This window comes from Lissotriton vulgaris, chromosome 1_2, assembly GCF_964263255.1.
Source record: "Lissotriton vulgaris chromosome 1_2, aLisVul1.2, whole genome shotgun sequence".
Lineage (NCBI taxonomy): Eukaryota > Metazoa > Chordata > Amphibia > Caudata > Salamandridae > Lissotriton > Lissotriton vulgaris.
The window spans coordinates 105978043-105999541 of NC_141686.1; the positions used below are offsets into that span (position 1 = coordinate 105978043).

The 21499-nt window shown below is 49.7% G+C and overlaps 1 protein-coding gene across 1 annotated transcript in view; it reads left to right on the plus strand.

Moving 5' to 3' along the window:
- LRP6 (LDL receptor related protein 6) overlaps positions 1-21499 on the plus strand; it is a 1045411-nt gene that overhangs the window by 862393 nt on the left and 161519 nt on the right. The window contains exon 19 of the mRNA XM_086952928.1: positions 9242-9352. Coding sequence (XP_086809054.1) covers positions 9242-9352 — 111 coding nt within the window. The remainder of the gene's footprint in view (positions 1-9241; positions 9353-21499) is intronic.

Consider the following 21499-nt stretch of genomic DNA (forward strand, 5'->3'; position numbering starts at 1 on the left):
GGCAGTATCAGAGGACAGTGTAAAGCACTTGTTGTACACACTCAGTCAGCAAATGGTCTCACACACTCCAGAACTGAACTCTAGGCCAATTGTTTTGTATATAAAAATATATGGTTGTTTTATTTTAGAACCACAAGTAGGTATAAAATACTTTCTCAGAATGAGATTCTATAGTTGAATACTTTCAAATAGCAATAGACTTTTCAATGCAATAGATACCGTTGTTGCAATATGCAACACAAGATGAATACAATTATAACATTGGGCTCAATGGGAATTTTAAGTAAATGCAATATCAATTACTTTGCGTAGGTTTTTCTTACTCAGGGATGGATTCTGGATTCATCCCTGGTGCATTTCATGTAAACAGTTGAAAGAAATCGTTTTTGTAAAAGAGGCGATTTTTAAGGAATATTTGTAGGTTTCAAACATTGACACTTTGAAAGGATTTCTGGCAAAAACCAGGCTATGTTATCCTATGGGAGAAAATCAGGTTATCGGAAAATCACAGTTGTAATTACTTTTATAGGGTCAGTGCTGGGCACAAAGATCCAGCCCTGGGATCTCCCCCCCCCCACTGAATCACCCCTGGTAAAAGGTGAGTAATTTCGTTTTCGTTGATCGGATGATTTTTAGTGAATATTTTAAAGTTTCAAAACTCGACACTCGAAGAATTTTCAAGTGAAAACCAGTCAATGTTAACCTATGGAGAAAATGTAGGTTATCGGCTTTCAGGTAAACTCTCGACTGGCAGAGTTAAGGTTTTGGGGAAAGACTCTTGGGTCTCCCAGGTTCAGGTAGGTACAGTTGTTACAGCCTCAGCAGCACAGGGGCAGCCGGGTGCAGAGAGAGTAGGCCCCATGTTAGCCTACGGCAGGTGGGGGCCTTTGGTTGGTGGCTGCTAGCAGGCAGGCCACGCGGTTGTGGGAGCTGAGCTCCTGGTCACTTACACAGGGCAAGTGGGGAAGTAAAATAGAACAGATGGTGCACTTCCAGTGGGACTCGGGCGGCTGGGTGTAGATTGCTTTTGGCCCGTCGGGCGCCCAATGGTTTTCAATGGAAAAGCTACCATACGAACAAAGGCTGCAAGCTCGGGGACGGAGATTCTTCAGGTGCGACCACTACTTCAAGAGGTAAGTTAGGAAGCTGTAGGTTAGGTAGCCACCCAGGCGTTGGGCACAGGGGGCCTTGAGGCGCTGGGTGCAGGGGTGTATTTTGGTGCCGGGAAATCTTACCCTCAGCTGGTCGTGGTTGGAAGGGTCCCTTGTTGTGAGGCTGCAGGCATCGCCAGGAGCGTCGAGGAGTTTCTTTGGTGCTGGATTCTGAGTCACAGTCGCAAGTGGGACGTCTTCGTGGTCTTTGTTCACTCAGGCACAGGCCAGGAAGAGTGTGCTGGATTCGCAGTTCCTGGCTAGCACCAGGGGTTGTTGCTGTTTGAGCAGAACCACTGCTCGTAGGAGTCCCAGTCTTTGGATGAGCAAGTCAGTCAGGTCCTCCGGGATTTTCGAGGTTGCTGACGACAGGAGACGCTGGGATTTAGCAGGAGCAGGTTTGGGGTCGACAGGCCCGTAGGGCTTTGGCTAAGTCAGTTGGTGTCGTTCTCTTGTTAGCAGCTGCACGGCAGGTCGTCTTGTTCTTCTTTGTAGTTTTGGAATCTGGATCTGAGGAAGGAAGGTTCAGGGTGCCCCTAAATACTAAATTTAGGGTCGTTACAGGTAGGGGAAGGTCAGGGACCTATGGGTCCCTTACCTGGGGGGAGTACACCCCCTGTCCTTCTACTCTCCAGTGGGAGGGGGGCAGGAGCCTGTCTCGGATTGGGTAGAGCTCCCCATCCTCAAGATGGCGAGAGCCCAGAGTTGTGCTTCACCTCGCCTCCCCCACCTGAAGGGTGGGGTTGGCAGAGGCTGGCACACCCACTTTCCTCACTTATGTTTTCCCGCCCGTCTTCCTGCCAGAGTGGGGGCCAGAACCGGTGGGGCCCAGTTGCTGAGTTCAGCATGTGGCCTGGAGAAGCTCACAAAGGTGGCATGCCTTTAAATCTTCCTCTGCCCATCCTGGGGGCGGAGGTCTAGCACCTCTCCCCAGGATGTGTATTGTTGCAGGCCCATGAGGGCGTATGGCTCTCTACCCAGGGGTCCAGCAACATGTCTGCTGGGTGGCAGCCTAGGTAGCCTCTCAGTCAGGATGCGGGTTGTTGGTTAGTTTCAGGGGGCAACACTTAAGTTGCCCTCTGTCGTGCAACTTACATTAAATCCCACACTGGCATCAGTGTAGGTTTAATGTGCTGAGGAGTTTGATACCAAACTTCAGTCTTCGTGTAGCCATCATGGTGCTGTGGAGTTCGTGATGACCTCCCAGCACCATATGCTCTTAATGGCAGCACTGCACTTACAGTGCCCAGGAATGGACCTGGGTACTGTAGGGGTACAGGGCTCATGCCCGGGTACCCACACCACTGGTAAAGGGCAACCAGCTAGAGGGGTGACTGAGGTATGTCAGGGCAGTGTGTTGTGGGCATGGCACACAGGGATGTGTGCCATATCGACTCTTTGGTTTGTTCTGCACCAAGACACTTAGCCTACCAAGGCAGTGTGTGGGTGTCAGGGTACAGGGCCTCTAAGGGTGGCACAATAAGTGCTGCAGCCCTTAGGGGCCTTCTCTGGTCACAGTGCCCTGGGTACCTAGGATACAGTTTACCAGGGGCTCACATGTGGCCAGAGATGCCAATTGGGTTTAGGTTTCAATACAGTTTTAGGGAAGGAACACAGGCCCTGGGCACCATATTGGCAAGAGCCCAGGGCACACTCAAAGTACATCAGCAATTCAGCAAAACATGGGGGCATACCATGCAAGAAAATGGCACTTTCTCACATAGGGCCTACAAATTCCAGACACGCCCCTTAGTACACTGTAAGATGTGTAAAAATAAGTATTCTGCTGTGTCCAAAGCCATATCTGTACTGTTTATGGGTCATCCAGAAATGCCATATTCCTCTGACTCTGCTCATAACCAGAGCCTGAACAGGTGTGACCCTGCCAGGCTGGTTTAATTACCTTCCTCCACAAGCTGCAGCATCAGAGGCCTAGCCCTTCACTGCAAGCATTCCAATAGCAAAGGTACTCTCTCCAGGAGGGAGATATGGGGGTGAAGCTGCAGGTTCTCCATTAGCAGCTGTCACCAGGTGCAAGGCACCAGGACTGCTCTGGGCCCAGACCATGAAGTCAGCAAGGGGGGAAGGGGGCTTTTACCATGTGGCATGAGTCCCCTGGACGTCCCCATTTTGAAGTATCCCAGAGGCCTGTGCAAGAAAGAGGGAGCAGGGGCAGAGAGGTCATGTCGCTGCAGGGTAGGGCAGAAGTGCATTCCTGCCAGCCCCCTCCAGCACAGGAAGAGCTCTCTGGGGTGTGGTCTTGCTGAGGAAGACTGGTGCTGGAGCCTGGCGCCATGGGCAGTTGGCGGGAGGAACCCCCTGACTGTCCTAGGACTCTGGTCTGCGCCTTTGAGGGAGTCCAGGGCCAATGAGGAGAAGCCTGGGCCTCTGCGCAAGAAGAGAGGCCCAGAAGGAGAGCCAGAAAGGCTATCACAGGGAGCTAGTGAAGACAGCTCCTTGAAGAGTCATCCTCTTGGAGGCGAGATGGGTGGTAAAACGTGCTCCAGGTGGCTAGGGCTGGCCACCAGGAGCAAGAAGAGGCCAAAATTGTGAAAATCGTGTCTCCTGGGGGCTGAGATATGCCCCCCAGAAAGTAGGCGACCGTTGCCCTCTAATCAGACCGACGACTAAGCACGTGGGGCTCTGCCGCTGGTTTTGGATGTGGTCCCGGGGGCTGCCCCCAGAAGAAGTCGCGGAGCGCCGTCGCGCTCCCTGTGAAATTGCCCCAGGGGATGCCAGGAGCCTACCCTGGCCCCCAAGGAAAACTGAGGTAGGGGAGTGCCTTTGCGCCCCCCCTGAAAATGGTGCAAAGGGCCCAGGACCCCTAACTCCGGGCCCCACAGAAGTCTGGTAGCGCCGTCGTGCCCCCGCGAAGAAATAAGTCTGGGAACGCAGTTGCGCTCCCCGTGAAGAGCCTCCTGGGTCCCAGGACCACCAACTCGGGGCCCCGGTGAAGGGAGAAGTCGGGGAGTGCCGTTTAGCTCCCCGTGAAGAATTCCCTGGGGGCCTGGGTTCTCGAACTCCGGGCCCCGGTGTTAGGTGAGAGTGCCTCTGCATTCCTCCACAGCAGGAAAGAGGGGGAAGTGCCGCCACACACTCTCGAGGCCCCACCCGACCGGCTGCATCATGTGTCTGACCACAGGAACGGGCAGACCAGAATGAAGAGCTAGCTCCTTCGGCAGCACGCGAGGATTCTGGCCGGTTGAGGAGCCAGCAAGAGCAGGGTTTGGCTCCCTGAGCTGCTCTCCAAACTCATCTGGATGCAGGCTGCCCGGTAGGGACTGGGCCCCCAAAGAAGTGGAGACCCGGCGAGGGGCCACCTACGAGGCAGCACTGTTCTCCCCAGAGCAGCAGGAGAGCCGCTGCTACAATATGTATGCCAAGTGTGAAAGCGCACCATAATGCCTTGCAAAGCCATACAGAAGCCTTCAGGACAACCTGCTTGTTTTTGCGTGTGGTGGCCCCAGAAATCCATCTTCCTACACTCCTGTGCCAGTTTGTAATCTGAACATTGTGCTTACAAGACTCCTGGTTCAACCTTTAGAGCCATTACACAATTGTCCATTTCAGTTTCTTTCACGGAAGGTTGCCTTCTTCATTGCTATTACTTCATTAAGGAGAATTGGTGAGCACAGGCATTTACCCTAAAAGTAGTTCTTCACAATAACTCAAAATTCCTTCCAAAAGTAATTTCTGCTTTTCGGATTAACCAATCAGTTGAGTTACCTGTGCTCCTTCCTCAACTCGATTCAGTAGCAGAAAGAGCTCTTGACACACTGGATGTCAAGAGAGCGTTATTAAACTATATTAAAAGAACAAAGAATTTCCGTAAGACAAAGCAACTGCTTCTTGCATTTGCTACACATCACAAAGGCAGTCCTATCTCTAAATCGGGTATTTCTAAAGGGATTGTTAAATGCATTCAAACTTGCTATACTAAAGCTAAAAGAACGTTATACCTCCTAGAGCGCATTCCACTAAAAAAATAGGAGCACCTATGGCCTTTCTTGGTAACATTCCCATAGTTGACATTTGTATAGCAAGAACATGGTCCACACCATACACCTTTCCTAAACGTTATTGTGTGGCTGTGTTAGCACGCCAACAAGCTAATGAAGGACAATCAGTGTTAAAGACACTTTTTCAAACAACTAAAACACCTACCGTTTAGCCACCGCATTGGGATAATACTGCTACATAGACTATGGACAGGCAAGCATATCTACAGCACACATGCCTCGAAAGGATTATGCTACTTAACCTCTAAGCATCTGTTCTAGGCATGTAGAGCTGTAGATTCACATGCGCCCTCCCACAGCACCTGTAGTTTTTACAGTTCTTATAATTTACATTATATACGTGTGGACAACTCTATTTTCACTTACTTACTCCATTCTCACCCTCTTGCGGGAAAACAATCTTTACAATGGAGTCGATGCCCATGCGCAATATCACCAAAAGGAGGAGTCACCTTACCTCGTGACTGGAAAAGACTTCTTCGAAGAAAAACAACTTGCAAACATCCGGATCCAGCACTAGATGGCAGGAGTATGCAAAGCATGTGAATCTAGAGCTCTACATGCCATAAATAGATGCTTACATGGTAAGTAAAATCTTACCTATCCTATCCTGGTGCCAATGGGCCTCAGGGCAGGGGGTGGCATCTCACAGGTCTGCTAAGGCCAAGGTCGCAAATCACAGGTGGAAGAGGCTTTGAAGTCCCCAGCCTTGGAATGCACATTCACAAGCCATCCTGCTGGAGGAGATGTGAACACCAGGTGGCAGGCTGGACGATACCAGTTAACCAGCACGCTAAGATCTTGGTAGGTTTTTAGGGGGCATCTTTAATGTGCACTCTGGTGCATGTTTTAATAAATCCACTACTGGCATCAGTAGGGATTTATTAAGGCAAGATGTTTGATGCCAAACACCATAGGTTTCAGTGAAGACATCATGTAGCTGGGAAACTCCTAATGACCAGTGCCCAGTCCATATACTTAAGATGACTTCCCTGTTCACTTGTACTATCTAGCAAATAAGCTAGACAGCACATCAAGGCATATCTGCTCCTCCAAATATGTCCTCACTTGTAATATAATGCAACCAGTCTTAGGGCTATAAGGCCTGATAGGGGGGACCATATATTGCATGAAGTGTCTGTTGGTATGGCACACAGGTTGCGTGCCATGTCATGTTTTCACATTTGTCTGCACCAATTCTCAGAGCTTGCAATGGCAGTTCGCATGAGTTTGGTGGTGAGTCCCTTGGGGTGACATAATACTTTATGCAGTCTTTAGGGACCTGGGTACCAGGGGTGCAATTTACTAGGGACTTTGGGCTGCTAACGGTCTTGCCAATTGGGTAAGGGAAAGAGCACTGGCATTGTGGACCTGGTTAGCAGGAACCCAGTGCACTTCAGTCAAAATTGGCTGAAATATCATGCAAAAAGTGGGATGGCCATTTCAAAAGGGCGCTTTACTACAATTGTCAAGTGCAGCGGGATTAAAGAAAACTGCTGCACAGGGAGGGGGACAGGTCGGGACGCATGCTGGCCTGGTTGCACAAACATCAGAGGTCCTCGCCGTCCATTCTCTCTAAATCGACCAGAGGGTGAAATAGCAGTGGAAGAGGCAGCAATCAGTTTCCTGCTGCGAGACCAACTGGTGGGAGTATACCTGAAGCCAGCAGCCAGTGGGGAAACATGTAGTGGCAGATTTCTTAAATCTGGTGGAGAGCTCCCTGCCTAGCGCAGGATCAGTCGGAGGGGCTAGACGAAGACATACAACTGGAGGAACAGCAAGAGGGTCTTCGGGACCTAGTCCGCATTAGTTGCCTGACTCCTATTGTGTATTTTCAAGCATACTCCACTTCCCGCCCCGACTGAGACCTTTTAATAGGCCTGATCCAATTGTGGTTTACCAACCCAAATGAGGGAGACCCCGCGGACCCCTGTTCATTCAGCTGCTGTCCATGCTGAACATGGATGTCATGCTCCTTGCGAAAGTACTGGCAATGTATTTCAGCCATGTGGTCACATACCTGGTACACCGGGATCAGTGCGTATTTATGCCAGGAAGAGGCACCCACAACCTGAGGAAGCTCTCATATGTGATGCACGAGACCCGGGACAAGGTGGTGAAGGCAGCACTGGTTGCCTTCGATATTGAGAAGACGTTTGATACTTTTCTTGGGAATATCTATGGGAGATGCTGAAACGGAGCGGATGGATATGGGTTCAGGCTTTTTTACATGGGTCTGCCTTCTAGATCAAGCGCCCAGAAAGAGGGTGCACACCTGACAGATTGTGTCCGACACATTCGATAGCTAGAGACTGAATAGGCAGGGATGCCCATTATCCCCACTCCTTTTGGGGCTCTCCATGGAGCCATTAGCCATACACCTGAGGGCAGAACTGGGAAATGAAATGAAATGAAATTTGTTTTATAGAGTGCATGGCTGCCCGAAAGCGTCCCAGCGCTTGCTTAGGGAACCCGTCCTGGTATTCCCCTGCGAGATAACCCATTACTGGGCATCCCCAAGGTGAAAGCCAGGCATCCCACTTCGAGGGGCCGTTGTGGAGTTTAAGTAAGCTATTGCCCAGAGTTACAGAGTGGGACTCCATGATTGGAATAGGCACCGAGGCGAGAATTGTCAGGTCCGGGGAAATTTTGAGCCCAAGACCCACCGAGGCGGGGAATTAAACCCTGGTCCGGGCCAGACCTCTGCATCAGGGTCTGCCGCTCCAACCACTTGAGCCACACTTCTCCACTGGGGTGTGCAAGTGGATGACGTGACATGCACCCTCCGGCAGCAGCCAAATTACTTTGTTTACTTGGGTGAATGAAGTGAATAGGATTTATGTGCACTGGCTGGGAGCTTTGGAAGACTGAGAACCGTTTAGAAGACCCTTGGGCACCCTCTTCACCAACACCCATCTCCACCAGGCCCTATGCCTAGACAGTCTTCTACAAATGTATGAGAGGTCAAATTTGTGCGATTGTGCATTGCTTCCCATTCCCTCCTCCCAAACTCCTGTCTCGGTGGGGAAATGATACTCATTCTGGATTATCCCCCCTTTTTGAGGGATATTACTACACTGCATTTTCATTTCTACATTTGTATATGCCGTACTATCTGAAAAATGTGAATGAAGAAAGTTTGGATTTTTTTTTATATAAAGCTCTATATAACTGCACTTACAATACTCTTTTGATGGTGTCTTGAAAAGCAGCGGTTTTTAGAAACAGGTGTTTGGGAGAGTTAACTAAGCATTATATTCTAATGGTGAAGACAAAACCGTAACCTATTCAGCTCGTTTACTGGAAAGGTCTTTGGCCAGTGCTAAAAATGAAAAAAAAATCATGAATGTTTTGTTTGATGGCTATTTTTCAACTTCAAATAAACATTCTTCTGATAAACAATATTCACGTTACTGGCCATGCTGTTCCTTTCTGTCTGCTGTCAGTGATTCATTGGATTTAATTCCTCCTCAGCATTTCAGTACATGTTGAAAAGCCTATAATCTGAAACGGATTTTTGCCCCTGAACACTAAACATAAAACTCGCTTCAAACAAGCATTCTACAGCGGATGTACAATTTGCTTAGCAGGAGAGTAAGACTTGATGAGGAGGCTTAAAGTATCCTCCACTCAGCCCAAACCTCACCAGTTTCCTTAACTATGCTGTCACCAGCTCAGAGTCTGAACTTGAATCTGTTTCAAATGTATCTCACTTACTGGCATCACATTTCTCTCCTTGCTCTTGGAACAACTATCTGTTATTGTAGGAGTCAGAAGAGTCTTCCGTTTACAAAGGTGTGTACACCTTTTCACAAAGTTTTAATTCTGATTTTGTGCTCCATATCCAGTCTTTGTACTTGGATGATTTTAACTAAGCCAAACTGTTCTTTTATTTTCATAATATATAATAGTCGAATACCTCCAAACAACCTTGTTAGTTTGTAATGATTATGCATGTGAAAGAATTTGCAACTAGTTGATTGACCAGTCGTAATACAGCAGATCTTAACAGTAAAAAGATTGTCATTGCATTTGATGATTCCTGCTCTCGCTCCCTCTCCTTTTTTGCAGTGATTTGTTCATCTGATCAGTTTCGATGTACCAGTGGACAGTGTGTTGGGAAACACAAAAAGTGTGATCACAACTCAGACTGCAGCGATGGCTCAGATGAGCAAGGATGTTGTAAGTTATTTTTGCCTAAAGAACTTCACTGCTTTTTGTATATCCATCAAAGTGAAATGCTTGACATAGTTACTAAATTATATTTGAGTCCTTGATAATGACAGCATTGTAAATTCATATAGAATACATCATGCATTAGAATCTGACAAATAAATTGAGTCTGCTTAAATATAGTACTCCCTCCACGAGTCCCAAATCCTTTGGTCAGGCATCCTAATGCTTGATTGACCTTTCTCAGTTTAGTCATGATCATCCATACACCTCAGTCAAGTGGAATGGGGAGGTTAGCTGGGACTGGTGCTGGGCACGCTGCAGCTGAACACAAGTGCTGTGAAATATCATATCTGAAAGAGACACGTTAGTGATAGATTCCTTACCTTAGAATATCCCCAGGCGTCAGACTGGATCTGGAAACTTTTGCGTAGCAATACCCCTGCGCGTCGGTAGGCGCCGTCCGCGGCTCCGTGTCAGCCGTTTGCATCGTTAGCGCCGGAATGACATTGCCGGAGTACTTAGACGCCGCCCTCGCGCGCTGACGCCAGTTCTTTTTTTTTTTCGCGCCAGCTAGCGCAGATCCGGCGAAGCTCTACCCCGTAGTCACTTTTTTGATCTTTTGATCTGTTTTTTATCGAGTCGTTCGACTCCTACGGTGCCGGTAGGGATGCCTGGGTTCAGACCCTGCTCCAAGTGCAGCCGACTGATGTCTGTTACCGACCCCCATCGCCGATGTCTTCAGTTTCTAGGCCTCGACCACGACAACTGAACCTGCTCCGACTGCCGGGCCCTGACGTTTAAGGCTAGGCGGGAGCGGTCCCGCAAGCGACTTGAGCTCCGGCAGTGGGCCCCGCGCCATTCAAGGTCCCAGTCCCACAGGAGGTAGAGGGACCGGTCTCGGGGTCGGAGCCCTTGTAGCTCCGAGAGTCGGCATCGGGCTTCGGGATCACGGTCCTCAGGTAAGAGGCATGAGAGGTCGTAAAGGCGTCATAGCTCTTCAGACCCACCCCGACGCTCGAGCGACGCAGCCAGGGGTTCGGGTGACACCACCCACGCGGATCCGACTGAGTCGTGGGCGTCGCAACCTGCCCCACACCTTTCGGTCCCTTGGCACGATGCGACGCCAGAGGAAATCGAGCGGTACCTCATGGCGCTACCGGCGACTTCGGTCCCGGCGCCGCAGGCCCCCACTGGATCCGCTTCCGAATCCGGGTCGTCGCCAGTCGACCTCTCCAACGCAGGCCACTAGGGTGACACTTCTCTCGACGTCGTATGGAGACTTTTATTTCCAATAGCCGACCCCATCCTTTGAACCTGAATTTCAGGTGATGGGTGACGAGGGAGATTGGGAGGGGTCTCTGACCCTCTGGCACAGGAGTGCCAGTCTCCACAGGACTGGACATGTGAGCTTGGGGATGCCAGTGGACTGGACACTTTGCCAGACACTGGTTTTGTCTCCCCTCCAATCTTGGCTACGGAGGAGGGGGCTGCCTACAGTGTAGTGTATCTGGGCAAACTACTTAATCGTCCTGTGTCTAAAAATGTGTAACGTCAAGTTTTGAGTATAAAACCTTTTATGGATTTACATGCAGTAAATCTATGACTCATCTAGTGATTGGCTCCGGAATTGTTTCTTCTCTTTCCTTCTCCACCGCCACTTCCTCCTTTGTCGATCACCATCCAGTGTAGGACCCACACTATTCCCCAGGACACAACATGCCCTTGCCAAGTTCAGCCTCCCTGTCCCGGCCAAACATGTGGGATCATCGCTCTCCTGGGTCCAGCAGACTCGGGGCTACTTTTGAGCATTGGTTCCTGGTCCCTTGGACAGCCCGGAGGCGAGGAGTAGTGGGCTGAAAATATGTGCTACCAACTCGCCCCAGAATGCTTAAGCTGTTCTTGCTCTGTTTACGAAGAGGAGGTCAGCCGATTGACTTTTGGAGTCTTTTGCTTGGCTCAGGAGTGGCCTCTGCGCGAGCAGGACACAGCAGGCAGAGTCCTTTCATTTGCTAGCCACACTTCCCTTGGTGCAGCAGGGGATTCCTTCTTTGGTCCTTCTGTCCAACAAGATATGACCTATGAGTGCCCTTTTTATGCCCAGGAAATGCCATCAGTGAAGGTGAAAAAGAAGTATAAGGCCCCAGAGGGTAGTCTGTCCTGCCTGGTGAGTTACCCACAGCCAGATTCTGTAATCTCCCAGGCAGCCCAAAGGAAGTCCAAGAACCCGGCTGCTCCGGTCACAACAGCTCCCGACAAGGAAGGCAGACGCCTTGACAATGCAGGCAATCGATTCTCTTCGATGTCAGGACTGATGGTCAGGGCAAAAATATTTACAACAAGGGGTGGTGAGGGACAGAGTCTCTGAATTATACAGAAAGCTCTCACCCAGTCAAGAGATCAGGGCTAGATCCAACACCGTTTTTTAGCTCACTGCACCATCCCAGTTTCAGAACCTGGCTGTATGCAAATTAGTCTGTTCCTGTCCCAGTGCATGATGGGAACAGGGCAAACCAAACTACAAAAGCCAATTCTTACACTGGGAAGGAAACAAGCTCCCGGGGACCGGTTTCTGGCATTACAGCCGTCTTCGGCCCGGTTTGCTTGAATCCTGATGGTGCAATGAGCAAGGGTCTCACATCTGAGAATACCCTTCCACGCTTAGGGTGGACAAAAATATTTACAACAAGGGGTGGTGAGGGACAGAGTCTCTGAATTAAACAGAAAGCTCTCACCCAGTCAAGAGATCAGGGCTAGATCCAACACCGTTTTTTAGCTCACTGCACCATCCCAGTTTCAGAACCTGGCTGTATGCAAATTAGTCTGTTCCTGTCCCAGTGCATGATGGGAACAGGGCAAACCAAACTACAAAAGCCAATTCTTACACTGGGAAGGAAACAAGCTCCCGGGGACCGGTTTCTGGCATTACAGCCGTCTTCGGCCCGGTTTGCTTGAATCCTGATGGTGCAATGAGCAAGGGTCTCACATCTGAGAATACCCTTCCACGCTTAGGGTGGACAAAAATATTTACAACAAGGGGTGGTGAGGGACAGAGTCTCTGAATTAAACAGAAAGCTCTCACCCAGTCAAGAGATCAGGGCTAGATCCAACACCGTTTTTGAGCTCACTGCACCATCCCAGTTTCAGAACCTGGCTGTATGCAAATTAGTCTGTTCCTGTCCCAGTGCATGATGGGAACAGGGCAAACCAAACTACAAAAGCCAATTCTTACACTGGGAAGGAAACAAGCTCCCGGGGACCGGTTTCTGGCATTACAGCCGTCTTTGGCCCGGTTTGCTTGAATCCTGATGGTGCAATGAGCAAGGGTCTCACATCTGAGAATACCCTTCCACGCTTAGGGTGGACAAAAATATTTACAACAAGGGGTGGTGAGGGACAGAGTCTCTGAATTAAACAGAAAGCTCTCACCCAGTCAAGAGATCAGGGCTAGATCCAACACCGTTTTTTAGCTCACTGCACCATCCCAGTTTCAGAACCTGGCTGTATGCAAATTAGTCTGTTCCTGTCCCAGTGCATGATGGGAACAGGGCAAACCAAACTACAAAAGCCAATTCTTACACTGGGAAGGAAACAAGCTCCCGGGGACCGGTTTCTGGCATTACAGCCGTCTTCGGCCCGGTTTGCTTGAATCCTGATGGTGCAATGAGCAAGGGTCTCACATCTGAGAATACCCTTCCACGCTTAGGGTGGACAAAAATATTTACAACAAGGGGTGGTGAGGGACAGAGTCTCTGAATTAAACAGAAAGCTCTCACCCAGTCAAGAGATCAGGGCTAGATCCAACACCGTTTTTTAGCTCACTGCACCATCCCAGTTTCAGAACCTGGCTGTATGCAAATTAGTCTGTTCCTGTCCCAGTGCATGATGGGAACAGGGCAAACCAAACTACAAAAGCCAATTCTTACACTGGGAAGGAAACAAGCTCCCGGGGACCGGTTTCTGGCATTACAGCCGTCTTCGGCCCGGTTTGCTTGAATCCTGATAGTGCAATGAGCAAGGGTCTCACATCTGAGAATACCCTTCCACGCTTAGGGTGGACAAAAATATTTACAACAAGGGGTGGTGAGGGACAGAGTCTCTGAATTAAACAGAAAGCTCTCACCCAGTCAAGAGATCAGGGCTAGATCCAACACCGTTTTTTAGCTCACTGCACCATCCCAGTTTCAGAACCTGGCTGTATGCAAATTAGTCTGTTCCTGTCCCAGTGCATGATGGGAACAGGGCAAACCAAACTACAAAAGCCAATTCTTACACTGGGAAGGAAACAAGCTCCCGGGGACCGGTTTCTGGCATTACAGCCGTCTTCGGCCCAGTTTGCTTGAATCCTGATGGTGCAATGAGCAAGGGTCTCACATCTGAGAATACCCTTCCACGCTTAGGGTGGACAAAAATATTTACAACAAGGGGTGGTGAGGGACAGAGTCTCTGAATTAAACAGAAAGCTCTCACCCAGTCAAGAGATCAGGGCTAGATCCAACACCGTTTTTTAGCTCACTGCACCATCCCAGTTTCAGAACCTGGCTGTATGCAAATTAGTCTGTTCCTGTCCCAGTGCATGATGGGAACAGGGCAAACCAAACTACAAAAGCCAATTCTTACACTGGGAAGGAAACAAGCTCCCGGGGACCGGTTTCTGGCATTACAGCCGTCTTCGGCCCGGTTTGCTTGAATCCTGATGGTGCAATGAGCAAGGGTCTCACATCTGAGAATACCCTTCCACGCTTAGGGTGGACAAAAATATTTACAACAAGGGGTGGTGAGGGACAGAGTCTCTGAATTAAACAGAAAGCTCTCACCCAGTCAAGAGATCAGGGCTAGATCCAACACCGTTTTTTAGCTCACTGCACCATCCCAGTTTCAGAACCTGGCTGTATGCAAATTAGTCTGTTCCTGTCCCAGTGCATGATGGGAACAGGGCAAACCAAACTACAAAAGCCAATTCTTACACTGGGAAGGAAACAAGCTCCCGGGGACCGGTTTCTGGCATTACAGCCGTCTTCGGCCCGGTTTGCTTGAATCCTGATGGTGCAATGAGCAAGGGTCTCACATCTGAGAATACCCTTCCACGCTTAGGGTGGACAAAAATATTTACAACAAGGGGTGGTGAGGGACAGAGTCTCTGAATTAAACAGAAAGCTCTCACCCAGTCAAGAGATCAGGGCTAGATCCAACACCGTTTTTTAGCTCACTGCACCATCCCAGTTTCAGAACCTGGCTGTATGCAAATTAGTCTGTTCCTGTCCCAGTGCATGATGGGAACAGGGCAAACCAAACTACAAAAGCCAATTCTTACACTGGGAAGGAAACAAGCTCCCGGGGACCGGTTTCTGGCAGCTCTACCCCGTAGTCACTTTTTTGATCTTTTGATCTGTTTTTATCGAGTCGTTCGACTCCTACGGTGCCGGTAGGGATGCCTGGGTTCAGACCCTGCTCCAAGTGCAGCCGACTGATGTCTGTTACCGACCCCCATCGCCGATGTCTTCAGTTTCTAGGCCTCGACCACGACAACCGAACCTGCTCCGACTGCCGGGCCCTGACGTTTAAGGCTAGGCGGGAGCGGTCCCGCAAGCGACTTGAGCTCCGGCAGTGGGCCCCGCGCCATTCAAGGTCCCAGTCCCACAGGAGGTAGAGGGACCGGTCTCGGGGTCGGAGCCCTTGTAGCTCCGAGAGTCGGCATCGGGCTTCGGGATCACGGTCCTCAGGTAAGAGGCATGAGAGGTCGTAAAGGCGTCATAGCTCTTCAGACCCACCCCGACGCTCGAGCGACGCAGCCAGGGGTTCGGGTGACACCACCCACGCGGATCCGACTGAGTCGTGGGCGTCGCAACCTGCCCCACACCTTTCGGTCCCTTGGCACGATGCGACGCCAGAGGAAATCGAGCGGTACCTCATGGCGCTACCGGCGACTTCGGTCCCGGCGCCGCAGGCCCCCACTGGATCCGCTTCCGAATCCGGGTCGTCGCCAGTCGACCTCTCCAACGCCGGCCACTAGGGTGACACTTCTCTCGACGTCGTATGGAGACTTTTATTTCCAATAGCCGACCCCATCCTTTGAACCTGAATTTCAGGTGATGGGTGACGAGGGAGATTGGGAGGGGTCTCTGACCCTCTGGCACAGGAGTGCCAGTCTCCACAGGACTGGACATGTGAGCTTGGGGATGCCAGTGGACTGGACACTTTGCCAGACACTGGTTTTGTATCCCCTCCAATCTTGGCTACGGAGGAGGGGGCTGCCTACAGTGTAGTGTATCTGGGCAAACTACTTAATCGTCCTGTGTCTAAAAATGTGTAACGTCAAGTTTTGAGTATAAAACCTTTTATGGATTTACATGCAGTAAATCTATGACTCATCTAGTGATTGGCTCCGGAATTGTTTCTTCTCTTTCCTTCTCCACCGCCACTTCCTCCTTTGTCGATCACCATCCAGTGTAGGACCCACACTATTCCCCAGGACACAACATGCCCTTGCCAAGTTCAGCCTCCCTGTCCCGGCCAAACATGTGGGATCATCGCTCTCCTGGGTCCAGCAGACTCGGGCTACTTTTGAGCATTGGTTCCTGGTCCCTTGGACAGCCCGGAGGCGAGGAGAAGTGGGCTGAAAATATGTGCTACCAACTCGCCCCAGAATGCTTAAGCTGTTCTTGCTCTGTTTACGAAGAGGAGGTCAGCCGATTGACTTTTGGAGTCTTTTGCTTGGCTCAGGAGTGGCCTCTGCGCGAGCAGGACACAGCAGGCAGAGTCCTTTCATTTGCTAGCCACACTTCCCTTGGTGCAGCAGGGGATTCCTTCTTTGGTCCTTCTGTCCAACAAGATATGACCTATGAGTGCCCTTTTTATGCCTAGGAAATGCCATCAGTGAAGGTGAAAAAGAAGTATAAGGCCCCAGAGTGTAGTCTGTCCTGCCTGGTGAGTTACCCACAGCCAGATTCTGTAATCTCCCAGGCAGCCCAAAGGAAGTCCAAGAACCCGGCTGCTCCGGTCACAACAGCTCCCGACAAGGAAGGCAGACGCCTTGACAATGCAGGCAATCGATTCTCTTCGATGTCAGGACTGATGGTCAGGGCAGCCAATGCTCTAGCGATCTTAGGTTGCTACAATTGCCAGATGTGGTGCGACCTGCCCTTTACATCGACTAATTTCCTAATGGGAGTAAATCAGACGCCCAGAAGATCTTCCAAGAGGGCCACCTCAGAGGTTATAGACCGCACGATTGATATCGCTAGGAACGCTTTTCAGTCTCTGGCAGGAGCTGCAGTCTTACGCCGACAAGGTTGGCTCAGAGCGTCATCTTTTCGGCCTGAGTTCCAGAATAAGATATTGGATCTGCCCTTTGACGGAGTAGCCCTTTTTGGGAAATATATGGTTCAGGCACTCCAGGATATAAAGGAAGACACAAACGACAGTTGTTGGTGACGCTCCAGTACCGTTAGGTACCTTTTCGAGGGGTTGTAAGAAAATGCCCTCTTTTTACATGGTTGCCCCCACATTTTGCTAAACTACTGATGTGCTTTGACTAAGTGTGCCCTGGGTTCCTGCCAAACAGGTACTTGGGGCCTGTGTTCTTTCCCTAAACTGCATTGAAAATAAAACCCAATTGGCACTCTTTGGCCACAGGTCAGTCCCTTGTAAATGATACCACAGGTACCAAGGGCATTGTGGCCAAGGAAGGCCTCCAAGGGCTGGGCACTTATTGTGGCTCCCTTAGAGGCACTGCACCTTTACACCCATAAACTGCCTTTGCAGGATCTGTATTTTGGTGCGGAATGAAGTGAAGTCAGCATGGCACACATCCCTGTGTGCCATGCCTACAACCCACTGCCCTGGCATAGGTCAGCCACCCATCCAGCTGGGTGCACTATACCAGTGGTGAGGGTACAGGTGCATGTGCCCTGTAACCATACAGTGTCTAAGCCAATTCTTAGACATTGTAAGAGCAGTAATGCCATTAAGAGTATTTGGTACTGGTAGTTTGTCACTACGCACTCCACAGCACCGTAATGGCTTTACTGAAAACTGGGAAGTTTGGTATTAAGCTTCTCAGCACATTAAACCCATACTGCTGCCATTGTGGAGTTTAAAGAAAAATGCACTCATAGGGCATCTTAGAGATGGCCCCTGACAAACAACCTAACACTAGTGTCCAGGCTGAGTGGCTGCTCACCAGCTGCCACCACCAGACATGTTTCTGTGCTCCACGCCCCCCCCCCCCAGGATGGGCAGAGTCCACGGAGGGGAAGCTTCAAAGGTTTGCTGCCTTTGTGAGCTTCCCCTGGCCTTTTGCTGCCTCCAGCAACTGGCCCCCCACTTCGGGCGGGAGAATCGGTGGGGAAATCCAAGTGAGGAAGGGAGGTGTGCCCACCTTTGCCAACCCCAATCCTCAGGTGAGGGAGGAGAGGTGAAGCACCGCTCAGTCCCTGCCTTCTTGCAGATGGGCGGACCCAGCCTACCAGAGCAAGGCATATGCCCCCTCCCACTGGTGGGTGGCATAATAGGGGGTGTACCCATCCCAAGGAAGGAACCCATTGTTCAAACCTTTACCTACCTGTTACACATGTAAATCTAGTATTTAGGGGCACCTCTGAACCTTGCCTCCTCAGACAAGAACCAACTAAGAAGAAAAGAAGGACCGAAAAAGCTGTGCTAAAGCTAAAAAGAGGAGGGCGCCCACTGACTTGGCCCCAGCCCTACCGGCCTATCCCCACCTCGAACCTGCTGTAGTGAAATCTCGGTGTGTCCTGCAGCCTGCGACCTCAAGAACACAGAGGACCTGCCCTGCCTTCCACAGAAAAGACTATCATGAGCACTGGATATGCTCACCCACAGACTCTGGCTAGATTCGCAAGTCTGCACCACTCTGCACTCGACGCCCACTGCCCGAGTTTGAGGGGCCCAACACCACGAGGAGGCCTTCCCAGTGATCCTTGATTGAGATTTGGTGATTCTGACCTGCCTCGAATCTCCCCCCGAAGCCTGCAGCCTTTTTCTGGAGGATCCCCCTGACCCCACCGGAGCTGGTAAGGAGAACCTGATGACTTAAGATACCCCTGCACCCGAAGTCCCAGGGCCTTGCGTGGCCTAACCGACTATGTCCCAGCAGCCCCAGGCATCTCAACTTACCTCTCCAACCGGTGGTCACTTCCAGAAGATCTTCGTCCCCGAGCCTTTGTTTTTTGTCTAAACTGGAGAATACCAAATGAAATCAACAGGGCACCTGACACCAAACCAGCACCCTGCACTCAGCTGCCCCTTCAACGCTTTGGGTGTACTTTGGGTGTTAAAACGGATCCCCCTTTGCCCTGAGCTAAACCCCAGGCGCTTTGCTCCCATAACCTTGCAGCCTGCTGGTGAGCAGCCACCAACCAGAGGCCCCCTAACCCCCATTGGATAACATTGGGCCTCAGCACTCTGCACCTGGCCATCTTAGTGGCGCTGAGGGTGTTTTGAGAGTGCGTCCTTGACCCTGGGGAAACCCTGGTTCTAACCCCAGAATACCAACTCCCACAACAAAGTACTTACCTGTTAACGTATAACTTCATTTCTCTCCATAGGAATACATTGACTGTTTTGCCTTAAACTGTTTTAAGTTTCGAGTTGGTTTTGTGTCGAACTTTGAAAAACAGCAAAGAACTAATAATTGCTTACTTAGCTTTTCTCTATGAAATGTCCCTGTGTGATATCTAGGTGTATACCACTGAGTAAAAAAAGTAATCCAGAAAGTAATCTGCAAAGGGATTCAAAGTAATCGAATAGTAATTTCCACTGTTTTGATAGCATTTACAAACCTGTAACACTTATTTTCATTCAGCTGCTTGTATTGTTCAACCTGCCTTGAAAATTATCAAGTACACTTACCTGTGCCAACCTTGCTTGGTTCTAGGAAATAAATGCAACTTAATAATATTTTTATACAAATCAAATTGGTCTGAGTTCAGTCTTTGAGTGTGTTGACATCATTTACTGATTGAGTGTATACAATAAATGCTTAACATACACTCTGATAAAGCTTTACTGCTCGTCCACACTACCACAAATAGAGAGTAAGGTGCTATCTACTTTTACCTCTACCTACCTTTGGGGTTCCACTGGACTCAGTCCACCCTATACCTCATTTTGGTATAGTATATCATTCCAATTTCTTATGCTGATGATACTCAGCTTCTTTTTTCTTTCAATAAATCTAGACCTGCAGCCCAGTCCACTTTCTCCACAGGTATTGTAGTCATCTTCAATTGGATGAGGAGCAATTCCCTCCAACTTAACACAGGGAAGACTGAGATCATGCTCTTTGGAGACGCACCTGATTGGTTGCCGGTGGAGCTCGGTGATACCCCTGTACCCAAGACAGTTAGGAATCTTGGCATACACCTAGACCAGGCACTGACTATGAAGGAACATGTGGCCTTCACGTCTGGTTCCTGTTTCCATGTACTCGTTCTGTTACGTCTTCCCTTTTCTACCAGTATCCACACGGAATAATCTCATTCAGGCAGTGGTATTAAGTCGATTAGATTACTGTAACGCTCTCCGGGTCTCAGCTAATGAGTCCTCGCTGTGCAAATTACAGGTAGAATTAAAACGCCGTTGCGCTTTATCTCAAATGCTCTACCTAAAACAGCTTCCCTTCCCCTTCTCCAACAGCTTCACTGGCTCCTGGTGCGCAAGCGACTTAAATTTTAATATCTGCTGCCTCGTCCACAAGGCTGTGTATGGCAAGGGTCCCACTTATCTTGCTAAGAAACTTAATCGGTATACTCCTACCAGGGACCTTCGCTCCGGATCGTACGATATTCTAATCATAAATACATCTTGCATCTGACACGGCCATACACGACAGAGGCAGTGACCTGGGATTTCACCCACCTGGACCAATAGATAGCCCTCTTCATTAGAGGTCTTCTCCTCATTCTCTACGTCCAGACAGACGTGCTCTCATCGCTGACTTACTAAAGCTCCGTTGGCGAGACTACAGCACCTCAAAATTGCCCTGAAGACGCCCGTGTTTAGGCGGAACGCATTGGCTGTTCACCTCTGTAATCAAGCACATTTGTGTTAAAGACACATTAAGGCTACAAACAGCAACGTCAACTTATTGTTTTTCCTATACACTTCCTTGGTGATTTACTTTGAATATATATTGCTCTCATATGCCTATAATGCATGTTTCACTTGGTGGTCAATTGGCAGCTGGTCATTTGAAGTGGGCAATATCCAGAACCTACGTAACTTTACTAGGCAGTGCAGTCCTCCTCAACCCGGCTGCCTTTTTCCCTCCGATTAGCAATGCCCTTACCATCTTCAATTTAGACGGCTACTCAAAACTGCTCTGTTCCAATTTTAGTCTTCTGTCAGCCTCTTGTTGCAGGTCTGCAGCGCAGAGATACCCCTTCGGGGGGAATAAGGCGCTCTACAAAACAAAAAAATAAACATATACAGAGCCAGCTTCCTACAGGGGTTACGAGGAAGAGGTGGATACCAACAGTAGAGATATCCCTCCAATACACTCAGTGGCAATCTCAATCTATGACTTATTCCAGATGCGCACCCAGAGGAAGAGCAGGGTGACAGAGGAACGATTTCCCATGTTGCCAATGACAACTTTCAGGCTCTTCCTCTTTTTCCTTCCTATGCTCAGGTGCCCTTTGGGGGAAGTGTCTCTTAATATATCCAGAACTGGCGAAATATAACAACGGATCAATGGGTGCTCAACATTATTCAGTTTGGCCATACATTAGAGTTTATTCAAATACCACCATCCACTCCACCTCGCTGTCGGCATCTACACTACCTGCGCCTAGAAGCCCAGTTGCTGCTCCATAAAGAGGCAATAGAACCAGTTCAGGCATCCCAGAGAGGATAATGGTACAACTGTTTCTTTTTGGTACCGAAGGGTTTCAGAAAGTGGCGGCCTATCCTAGACTCGTGAACTCTCAACACCTACCTCAAGAAACAGTCCTTCCATATGGTCTCCTTGCAAGACATACTGCTTCTTCTAAATTCAGGAGATTTCATGGCCACTCTAGACCTACAGGACACTTACTTGCATGTTCCCATTCATCCATCGCACGGGAAGTATCTTTGCTTCACTGTAGTCAAGAGTCCCTACCAATTCAAGGTCCTGCCATTCGGCCTAAGATC